We start from the raw sequence: 11,067 nt of genomic DNA, 5'->3' as shown, positions 1-11,067 counted from the left end.
GTTTCAAATTTACTTTCAACAATTCTTTTGATTAAAAAAAAAGTACCCATGGTGTGGAAGTAAACAACAGACACACGGCTGCGTCACCGGAAGCAAAAGGTCCGTCTCCCCCCAGGACAGCGCGTCCCCAAGCCAGAGCCCGCTGTCCTTGGCGATGCTGTTGGTCTTCAGAGCTGCCCCGTCTCCTCTTGAGAGAGCAAGACTGAGGGGCATGGAAAGAGCTGGAGAGTGTGTCAGGATCCCAGAGGGCACAGCGGAAATCAACAATAGTCACTACCGGAAACGAGGGGAGCCTGAAAAGGGAGCATTATGGGGACCCCCAGGGGTGGGGGAGACCAGCGAGGCGTGTGACGCGTTGAAGTGGAGAAAAGGGTGAAAACATCTTGCGGGCCATGGATCTGCAGAGAGACAGAGCAAGGTGTGGACCCAAACACAAGTACCTGATCTTTTTTTTTTTTCCTAATAAGCTTAGAAAGCTAAAATTTAGACAATAAACCTCTTTGACTAAACATCGAGAAAGCCTCGATTTGTTCGCCTTCACTCGTTCTATTAGCCTGTTGCACAGAAGGTCATTTACGCAAAGGAGACCCCATTCCGGGGTACAGTGCACAGAGGCTCTAGGGGACTCTGGTTCCGGTGGCGTTACATTGCGAAGAGCTTGAGGAAGCAGGGCTGGCAATAGGTCTTGTCGTTCTGCTCCTTGAAGACGCCCTTCGACAGCTGGGTCAGGCAGAAGGCGCACACGAAGTGCTCCGGGTGGTACTTGTAGCCCATGGCGCTGATGCAGCGGCCGGTGATGGGCTGATTGCATCCATGGCAGAGGGTGCCCTGGCGGTGATGATAGTGCAGCTCACAGAAGGGCCGCCCATCGAGTTCAAAGAAGGAGCCGGTAGAAAAACTGCTGAAGCAGTCCTGGGGGAAGGGAGAAGAGAAAGACAGTCAAGGGGACGACAAGAGGTAGGACCTGTCGCGTTGAGATGCCGCCAGCCACCTGCCGGGTTGCAGGGATTAGCTCGGACCCGCGACACTGGCAGCTAGCGCAGCACCCAGGTGGACACGCGAAGGCCCATGCAGGTGCTGGGTGTTGTACTGGGGAATCTTGCGTTGATCCCTCACCTCCAGCTGTGCCCGCTCTGAGCAGCTGTAGGTGAGGCTCACAGAGAGGAGAACCCCTGAGTCCCGCTAACTCCAAGAGATAACTGAGTATACAGACCCCACAAACAAAGCACTCTGGGTGCCAGACGGTGTCCATGGCCGAAAGGTAGTTATCCAGCACCGGGCGGTTGCAGCCGCCACACTTGAGTGAGAACATGGCTAAGAAATCCTTTTGGCAGTATGGCTTCTTGTCTTTCTCATGAAAGCCTGGAGAGAGAAAAATCGAGGATTCAGCGCAGCAGATGGCCACGCTGCAGACTCGAGACGTCAGTGGTTCAAGCTCTTGTGTCTTCTCAGTCGCGGGAGGGCCATTCGGGGACTTACTTCAGAGGGTTGTGTAAGAAGCACAGGAGGGCTCTCCCTACTGGCGCAACGAGTCAAAGCACAGCGTTATGAAGCTCTGGAAGCCTCTGCAGCACGAGTTTGACTACTGTTGTGCGTACTGTACTTTAGAGAATGTGAAACCTCCATTTTTCTTCTTTTCTCTCAGAATTGTTCTGGCTATTTGGGGCTTTTTCTAGAAATTTCAGAAATTTGAACAGGGGTTCTCAAGGATAATGAGTAATATTTATTGATTTAAGTGTGTGGAGTTCATTCTTATTAACAAGCCCTGGGTTAAGATGATGCATACTACAGTATGTACTGGGGAAATTCCATTCATGTCTATAATTTACTTAAATATTTCAGCAAGAAATAAGGGTGATGGCTGGGCGGGAGTTAGAGGAAATTTGCTTGACAAACTGTAGATACTTATTGAAGTTAGGTAAAGAAACTCTTCTGTGCTTAAAAATTTCCATAACAAAAAAAACAATTAATCAATTATGGAGGTATAAATGCTTTCTCTTTCACAAGTCCAATGTTTACTTCCTCTCTTATACATTAATTTCATGTTAAGCACTCATTAGAAAACCTCTGGCCTCAATTTTAGATTCTGTGTTCAGATAATGATATGAGAAACCCATGGTGATTATTCAGTTAAACACTTTACAATAAATCCCCTTCACAAATAGACCAGTCGTTCAAGAAGAAATTCGTTCAGTAGCAATATGTTCAGCATTATAAGTAAGCCATAAATCTCAAAAGAAAACAATGAAGTTTAATTTTTTGCTAATTATTACTTGAATTTCTAATTTTAGCTAAGTAATAAAAGTAGCATTAAGTAATTACACCCAAGAGTGAAAATGTATGGAGTTGTTCAAATATGAATGCATTCCTGGTAATAGGTTTAAGTGCAATTATTACTTTGAAATGTCATTTAATAATATACATCAAGAATAGTTCTTAAAAGATAGAGCTATCTTGGCCCTCTCTGGTGGTTCAGTGGGTTATGGCACTGCACTAAGAAGCTAAAACCACTTCCGCATGAGTTCGATTCCCGCCTGCCCCGGAGGAGACCACATGGCGTGCAGACCTCTCCTGACCCGCCTGCTGCTCCCCTCAGCAGTGTGCTTCATGGATCTGCCTGTTCTGCTCCCCACTCTGTCTCTGGTGAAGCCTCTTGCCGCCCCTGAGCCTCTGGCCTGTACCCCAGCTCTGTATGCACAAATAAATAAATCTTTAAAAAAAAAAAAAAAGATAGAGCTATCTCAAGCCTGGAATCTAATCCATATGAATTATTTCAAAAGAAGATAATTTATATAGACATGTTATATTTATATTATCTGTAAATATTTATAGATGTATAAATAACTAGAAAAACTGAGGTAGGGAAATTTTTTATGTTTCTGTAACTGAACAGGGTATTAGGTCATAGTGAAAATTTCATTGTTTTTATGGTTTAAAAAGAAAAATATATATAATGAATTTCCCTTCAAACACTTACTGTTCTCTTCTGCTTTGAAAAATCATTTCCCCATGATGCCCAGAGGGCCTGACCCCTCATCACCTCATGGACCCAATCACCCCACTCCTCACACACCCACTTTCTTTGTCCTAACACTTGTGTGAGCTAGTTTGCTTTTGATTCCTGTATCCCTCATACCTAGAACATATCTGAACCCTGCATAGTGCCTTCTCCATAAATATTTACTGAGCCAGCAGATATGGAAACAATATTATAACTAAACTGCTACACACTTAGCTCCAGAAGTAGTTGTCCTTTATGATCTCACCCCAGGATTAATGCAGTATCTAAAGCCAGGGCAATTTTTCTGCAAGGAACCCTCCTTAGCATTGAAGTGCAGGGTCTGGCTAACATGAAAATGATGACTAGCAGCCCCACTTAGACATCTGTTTCATATGGCTCCAACCAACGGCCCTACCTAGGGTACTAAATTGAAACTGGCCTCTTCACAGCAACCTTCCCATTTAACAAATGAGGACAGACAGGCTGGGAGAAATTACACGCGGTTATAACCAACGTCAGTCACAGAGCTAAATTCCAGCGTAGGCCTCGCTTCATTAGCTTAACTTGGAAGTCACACTCCTGACTTAACTGCATCCTGACCTTGACCTGTGAGAAGAGACAAAATCAGCTGAGCCCAGAAATCGTTACCCAATATTTCTGTGAATGATGAGAGCTCTACCTGCACCCCACTAAGTTTGCATGCAAACAAAGCATGAATTGGAAAGCAGCCTGGTCACGAAATTTTTTTCCTTAAATATCCACTTTGAAAGTAGCAACCAAATCGGGGGTGAGGGGTGTGAGGGGTGTGACGGGGGTAAGGGAGCGGGGAGGAAAGACAGTAGAAGCAGCCAGGAATTAGAACCCATAGGGCGGCTACACTTTTTCCATTACTTCTGATCCCTATTCTGACACGCCTTGCCCATTCAACTATGTTTTCTTAAAAAGACCATTTCACAGACTTCCAAGGCTTATGATCTAACAGTAAGCTCATAATTTTACAAGTTGTCCTCTATTGCTCTTCTAAACCCCCGAGACACAGAAGCTCACTTTCCTTTCTTCACTTTATCAGGGAATTTCTAGATGCAGGAAGGCCTGTTATTGAAGACAACAAACCAATGCCCATCACCTTTCCTGTTTTGTACAGAACAGTAGTTCCCAAACCTGGCATGCTCCCACAGCTGGAGAGCTCGTCACTATGCAGACTGCTGGGCCCTTTGCCCAGAGCATCTGACTCCTTAGAGCTGGACCTGTGCCTGGGAATCTGCATTTCTGAAAAGCTCTCTGGGTTATGTCGCTGCTTTGTAAAGTAAGTGACATAGAGCCGAGCTTGCCTATGAGAAGGTGTTAGCTGAGAAAACGATAAGTCGTGCACACTGCCCTAGGAATGACCTTCATCTCAGCCTGGGCGGGTGGCTGTTCCTAAGAAGGAGACAGCAGGGAGATAACAGCCTCTGCTCCAACTCTGCTGAGCCTCAGGAGAGGGATGAAGAGCAGCCGGCCAAGCTTGCTGCGACACCGTGCATTTAGAAACCCAATAAGCGGAGAAACTTTCCTGGAGGCTCTCTCTGGGGCCAATTACGCCAGGAGGACAGATGAGAAACACTAACAATTAGAGGTGCCACTGAAGGAGCAGGCAGCCACGCTGTGGAGAGGCTCTCTACCACAGGGGAAATTAGGGAGCACCTGGCTGGCCTCCATAACCAACAATTAAAAAGGAACACGTAGGTGCTGAGGACCCAGTCCCAGGAGGATTCTGGGGCCTGACAGGCTCGAAACTTGCGCTTGAAAGAGGCATTCTCTGAACTGAAGAGAAATGCAGATGAATTTCATTTCCCAGAAGGTGTGGTGGCGTGTGCTGTCATTAGAGAAGCTGTGTGTGTGACTATGTGACTGTGGTAAGGCAGGAGGCCCCCTAATTAATGTACTAACCATGCGCTAGGGGCCCCTCAGAGAGAGCAAGGGATGAAAACCAACATGCAGTCCAAGAGGAACTTCTGACTTGACTCACGGATGTTTATTTCTATGGTCAGCATCCCCCAAAATATGTTTTAGATGTGATTTCACTTGAAACCATATTGCTGCGTGGGGTCATGGAGGAGCCGTCAGGAGTGGCCTGCCAGCTGCCTTTGGTGCTTTCTCATCGCCCTATGGATAGGGTATTTTTTTTTAAGATTTATTTATTTGTGTACACAGAACTGGGGTACAAGTCAGAGGTGCAGGGGCAGTGAGCGGGTTCACCAGAGACAGAGTGGGGAGCAGAACAGGCAGATTGATGAAGTACACTGCTGAGGGGAGCAGCGGGCAGGTCATGAGGGGTCTGTGGCGCCATGTGGGTCACCTCCGGGGCTGGGAATCGAACTCACACTGAAGCGGCTATGGGTCCCTTGCAGAGCTGCATCCTAACCTGTTGCGCCACCAGCGAGGGCCAGTATATTGTTTTTGTACCTGACTCATGTCTCTTCATGGCTTGTCTTTATACAGAAAGAAGTCTGCACTCTGTTGCTCTTGAACAGATTCCACATCATAATGATTCACAGGCAGTTTGCACTTGTCCACTGTCCTGCTCGGCTAACAGACACCCACAGCTACCAATACAACATCAATTTTCCACAACACCATTGCAGAGGCTCTGATTAAATCTCAGTGGAAAATACCGCTTAAAGGAAGTGCCATCTAGAAATGCGATACCTAATGGTTTGTGAAAAGCCCTGACCAGGCTTCAGTGAACAAGCAAATTACTACAAAGCACTTTGCTAGTGAGTTATGTCAATGCCACTGGGTCCAAATTTACCCTCCAGTAAAATGTGTCATGTTAGTACCAAGAAAGGAACGTGGTCCATCAGCAGGAGAGGGACGGAGTCTCATTGAGAGGCAGTTATGGTGATGCCAAGAAAAAACATGCGACTCGCAGAAATGGAACCTAAGTTCAAATTCCAACTGTTAGACTTTGCAGGGATATGACTCAGAAAATGACCTCGCCTCCTGGAGGCTCAGGATCTCCACCTCTAACTAGCCAACATGTGGAGTAAAATAACTCCTGTGAGGTGGTGGTAGGGATCCAATGACTAACAGTTGATCATATACATCATAACATGCCTGACATTTAGGGGAGTTTCCTGCTGGTGAAGGGCAGGACATGTGGGCTAGTTTCACTCCCTCGTGAAACATCAGTAACATGATCTTTAAAAGAGAACTATCTGGAAGGAAAAAAGAGAAAGGGAAAGGAGATATCAACAGCATTTTCCCTAAGTCAAAGTGGGTAAAGAGTGCCCAATAGCTTGGCAGAAATAAAGACTAGAATTTGGGCACTTTCAGATGCCAATAATATCCAAGGCGTCCTGAGCTGCCGACATCAGAGGGTCTCAGGACTGAACACCTCAAGTAGCCTTTGACACTAGAAATAGGATTGGTTGAAAGTGTCACCCACATGATGGAGAGGTCTTTTCTGGAGATGTCAAACTGCAGCATTTCAAAAGCAGGGACACTGGACCCCAGGAGGAAAGAGGGGATCCTTTCCATGGAAAAGTGGGAATCAAATAAAAGTGGTCATGCTGAATGGTGAAATCATTTTCCTTTTTTCATTTTCAGAATACTGGCAGAGAGAACATCTCGTTGGTGAAAATGATTCAAGATAAAAGACCTAAAATATTTGTACTCAAGAGTCCCATAGAAAAAAGGGCAAAGCATGCTCCCTGAGGACCTTCCATTAGAGTCTCCCAGTCATCAAGCTGGGCCTCCATCCCTAGAGCTTCCAGTCAGCATTTTAATGTCTCCTTAAGTGAGGAAGCCAGTAGCTAAGAGCAGCAGCATCTGGCCAAGACCCACATAGCAAGATATGAAGTATCAAGACACAGTAGTTCTTGAATTCCAAATTGAGCTGCAAGACAACCCTTAAAGTAGATGTCTGGGGACTGCTCACGAAATTCTTGAACTCCTCGCTCACACTGAGGATAGAAAGTGGGGAGAGGCAGAAAACTGTCCAGTGGTGTCCCCAGGCCCCTCCAAAGGGGGTGAGGAATGGCTTGTACTGACTCAAGCCAAGACAGGGACTTCAGTGTCCCTGGACGCCGACCCCCGACCATTAGTGGGGTGGAATTGATGGCATTTGGTTCATGCTGGCAAAGTGCACAGGTGAGAGTCTGGTTGAAGGGGTCAGAGGCAGCTGCAGAGGGAGCAGCTCCACTGACTGCGAGGGAAAGGTGCAAGCTGCCTGAGGCAGTGGGAGAGAAAGGAATGATTGAAACCATCAAATCCTTTCTGAAAGAGAATGGGGGGACGATGAGAACTCTGTGAGGAAAAATGTCTATGAGGGATGGACCTCAAAGATAGCTGTATGGTCCAGACATGTAAGGGGGTATCGAGTGTTTGATACCCCCAAATTAAAAAGAGTTAAGCAACTGTCAAGCCCAGGGAGCGTGAAGCAGGTGTCTGAAGGTGCTGAGTGGGTTAGAGCTCCTGGAGCTGCAGTCTCATCCCCTCCTAGCTCATCTCCTCCCAGCTCATCAGCTCATCTCCTCCCAGCTCATCTCTTCCCAGCCCTTTTTCAAGCCTCGAGAGATCAGTGGAGTTTAGCCATGAGGCTGGATGCAGAGGCAGCAAAGGGCTTGTGGAAACCACTGCCCACCCCCGGCCTCCTGAAACTCTGGCCTGCCAGGGGAAAGGACAGCTGCACTTGAAGGACTTGGGGAGCTTTAGACTGAGCAACCCTAGGGCTTAGTTTTGTGTTTCAAACTGATTTTCTGTTTAGAACTGTGTATTATGTTAATCAGAAAAGACAGGGTACCACCTTAGTTTTTCTTTAGGAGAGAGGAGCAAAACTTTCACTGAGTTAATTCCAGAAGAACAAAAGGGTTCTGAGTCCCTACATGAGTCATACTTGTTCAAGGCAAATGTAAGTCAGAAAAAAAGAAATCAAGAGAATTCACAAAACAGAAGGAAAAAACCTGGCTGAGAGAAAAACAGATCATCTAGAAAGAATCAGGAATAGGAATAAAATCCAAATTGAAACTTTTCAATCATGGAAACTGGAAGACAATGAAGCAATGTCTTTAGAATGAAAAGAAAGTTGGTTTTCACCCAGAATTATATGGCCAGGCAAGTTAAGGGAGGTAACAGAGTGAAAGTATTTTCAAATAATAAAGTTTACAACAATTTTATGTCCTATTTACTCTTTCTCGGGAGCTCCTCCAGGATGCATTCCACCAAAACAAAGCAGTATCATGCTTTCAAAGACAAAGAGCAAAGTAATAAAACCAGTTCACCAGAGGTGGCCCAGACTAACCTCTCCTCAGCAGGCCTGAGAAGAAGCCATCCAGTCTGGAGAGGGAGGGTGGAAGGCTTCAGAAATAGTGCCTCCGAAAAAAGACATGGAACTGGCATGCTGCCAGTTGGGGCGGGCCATTTGGGGAAGGATTTCACAGTTCTGGCCCATCAGTTAGTGATCAGTTCAATGAAAATGAAGCTAATGACAAAGGGATCTGAATATTAGCTTCTGGGGGAAATCACCTTAAATCAAGGACGCCATGGCAGTGGTACTAACATGCGTTGAGAGGACACCTCCTGGGCCAGGCCCAGGATTGTCTCTCTGCCGCAGAAGGACCCTGTAAGGTCAGCATTGGTATTCGGCCCATTTTCCTGGGAAGGGAAGTGAGTGTGGGGAGGTGGGATGGCCTGGTAGGCTTTCAGTTTGCCACCTGGCTGCAGGTGAGGACTACTTCCAGGAGCATCAACCTGTGCTTGCTAATGAATGACCTGACGTGCAAGCACCGGATTCTGCACTGAGAGGACAGGGAGGGAGGACTATGCTGGGCGCGGACTGAGGTGGAAATGAAAATCCCTGGCAGAAAGTGAATACATCATGGTTAAAATTGGAGCTTGGGGATGGGGAGGGGAATAGATCTAAAGTGATACGAATGTATTCTTTAAAACACAAGCAGATAACAGGAACAGCTAAAAAGAACTGTAGCAAGAACTGGATTTGTATGTGATGAGAGGAAAAGCTAGTGATGGTTTTCTTTTTTCTTTTTTTTAAAAGATTTATTTATTTATTCATACAGATCTGGGGTACAGGCCAGAGACGCGGAGGGTGAGAGGATTCACCAGAGACAGAGTGGGGAACAGAACAGGCAGATCGATGAAGTACACTGCTGAGGGGAGCAGCGGGCGGGTCAGGAGAGGTCTGCCACGCCATGTGGTCACCTCCGGGGCAGGCGGGGATCGAACTCATGCGGAAGTGGCTTTAGCTTCTCAGTGCTGTGCTTTAACCCGCTGCGCCACCAGGGAGGGCTGGGACAGTTTTTTGTGTGTGTGTGTTTTTTTAAGAAAATTCTAAAATAATACTTTATTTTTATTTTTAAAAATCAATTTATTTATAATTGAGCTGATAGCTCTTTGTTCATATCCCCTGAACGTAATCACTGGATTTTAAACTATGCATTTCTATTGTCTTCGACGCAAAAAAAAAAATCACTTTCAACAAATTGAATAACCTAGCCAGTTCACTCGGTTGTTTAGAACATATGCTATTAATAACAATACTAAATAACATTTATAAGCTTTGCAGGGAGTGTGGTGAGCCAGCCCCCACCCCCAACATTGTGCCCAGCACTCAGCACCCAGCACTCAGGACCCAGCACTCAGCACCCAGCACCGCCTGGGCAGCGGGACTGGAAAGCTGGGGCGGGGGGCGCTGGCAGATCAAGGCAGAGCTGTGGGTGGCCTGGGAACTACCCAGGGTCCTACCTTCGGGGCCGAACACCTCTCCACAGTGAGCGCAGAAGAAATGTTCCGGGTGCCAGGTTTGGTCCATGGCCGTGAGCACTTTCTGGAAAAGGAACCACAGGCAGGTGAGAAAGCTGCAGCCCCAGACACCACCCGCAGCAGTCAGGGTCCCTTACGTCCAGGATGGGCGCGGCACAGTAGGCGCAACGCGGAGAGAAGAGGTTGTGGTAGTCGTCATGGCAGTAAGCGGCGCCGCTGCGCTCGAAGAAGGGCCTGGAGCCCAGCTCCTCCTTGCAGTGAGTGCAGGTGAAGTGCTCCGGGTGCCAGGCTTGGCCGAGGGCGTGGATCACCTGAAAGAAGTCAGAATGCCTGGCAGGGGCCCCAGGGGGTGCTGGGGCCTGCAGGTTGCGCAGCTCTGGGGCATGTTTCGCTTGTGGCCCCGGGAAAGGGAGGCCCCCCCAGACCCAGCTCTGAGCCGGGATCTGGCTCCTCCCTCCCTGGTGCTCCCGGGATCCATGCTTGATGGAGTGAAAGGGCGTCCGTCGGCCTTCCCGGCCAGGGGCGCTGAGAGAAGCCTGGAAGTGTTTGTGCACTGAACTGCGCCTGCGTGGGACAGGCAAGGGCTCGGACCCGCAGCCTTCCAGGGGAGGGGAACGGGACAGCTTTTATTCCTCTAGGCTGAACATCTCCCCCCAGCAGAGCCTCAGAGCCCTTTTCTGTGGTTTGATGAGGGGGTGAGGCAGGAGCTGTGGCCTGAGGGTAGCTGAAACGGGTCAATCAAGTGAGAAGGGAGAGTCTGAGCAGGGTCCTGGGAAGGGTCTTCCCTGTCAAGGTGAAGAGCCAGACCCCGAGGTCACACTCCCCTGGGTTCAAGTCTCATCTCCACCCCTACTAGACCTTGGGCCTGTCAGTTAATGCCCCGAGACTCCATGTCCTCACTTTCACAAAGCGGGCGAAAACAGCGTCCCCCGAAGGGCTAAGGGGCCAGTAATGAGGGAAACAGGTAAGGCAGGGGGCTTAGCGTCGGGGGCTCCGTAGACGTCGCTGACAATCAACAAGCACTAGAAAGTCTAAGGATGGGCGGGATGGAGAGACGCAGACACATCCTGTGACCTTACCTTTCCCACGATGGGTTTGTGGCAGGAAGCGCAATGGCCCTTGGGCACTGTGGCAATTCCGAGGTCCTGCAAGTCCTGCTGCAGCCCGCCCAGCATGGAGTCCAAGGAGTCCTTCTTGTCTGCCAAGTGTGCCTTGCTGGCATCCGGCTTCACAGCCACCTGGTGCCAGGAGACAACCATGACGGGAATCAGCCTGGAGTCCATTTTTCCTCACGGACACCTTCAGCA

General features: G+C 48.2%; 1 protein-coding gene across 2 annotated transcripts in view; it reads right to left on the bottom strand.

Moving 5' to 3' along the window:
* Positions 1-549: 549 nt before the first annotated feature.
* The window catches only part of LPXN (leupaxin), a 31,501-nt gene continuing 20,983 nt past the window's right edge, over positions 550-11,067 (bottom strand). For both annotated transcript variants that reach the window (XM_004682756.2, XM_012725266.1), the window contains 5 exons: positions 10,840-10,998; positions 9,898-10,071; positions 9,743-9,824; positions 1,214-1,362; positions 550-912 (listed from right to left, as the gene is read on the bottom strand). In XM_004682756.2, coding sequence (XP_004682813.1) covers positions 643-912; positions 1,214-1,362; positions 9,743-9,824; positions 9,898-10,071; positions 10,840-10,998 — 834 coding nt within the window. In that variant the 3' untranslated portion in view covers positions 550-642. The remainder of the gene's footprint in view (positions 913-1,213; positions 1,363-9,742; positions 9,825-9,897; positions 10,072-10,839; positions 10,999-11,067) is intronic.

Source organism: Condylura cristata, unplaced genomic scaffold (genome assembly GCF_000260355.1).
Source record: "Condylura cristata isolate star-nosed mole 26May11 unplaced genomic scaffold, ConCri1.0 scaffold00015, whole genome shotgun sequence".
NCBI lineage: Eukaryota > Metazoa > Chordata > Mammalia > Eulipotyphla > Talpidae > Condylura > Condylura cristata.
This window is presented reverse-complemented; position numbering and strand designations above follow the sequence as displayed.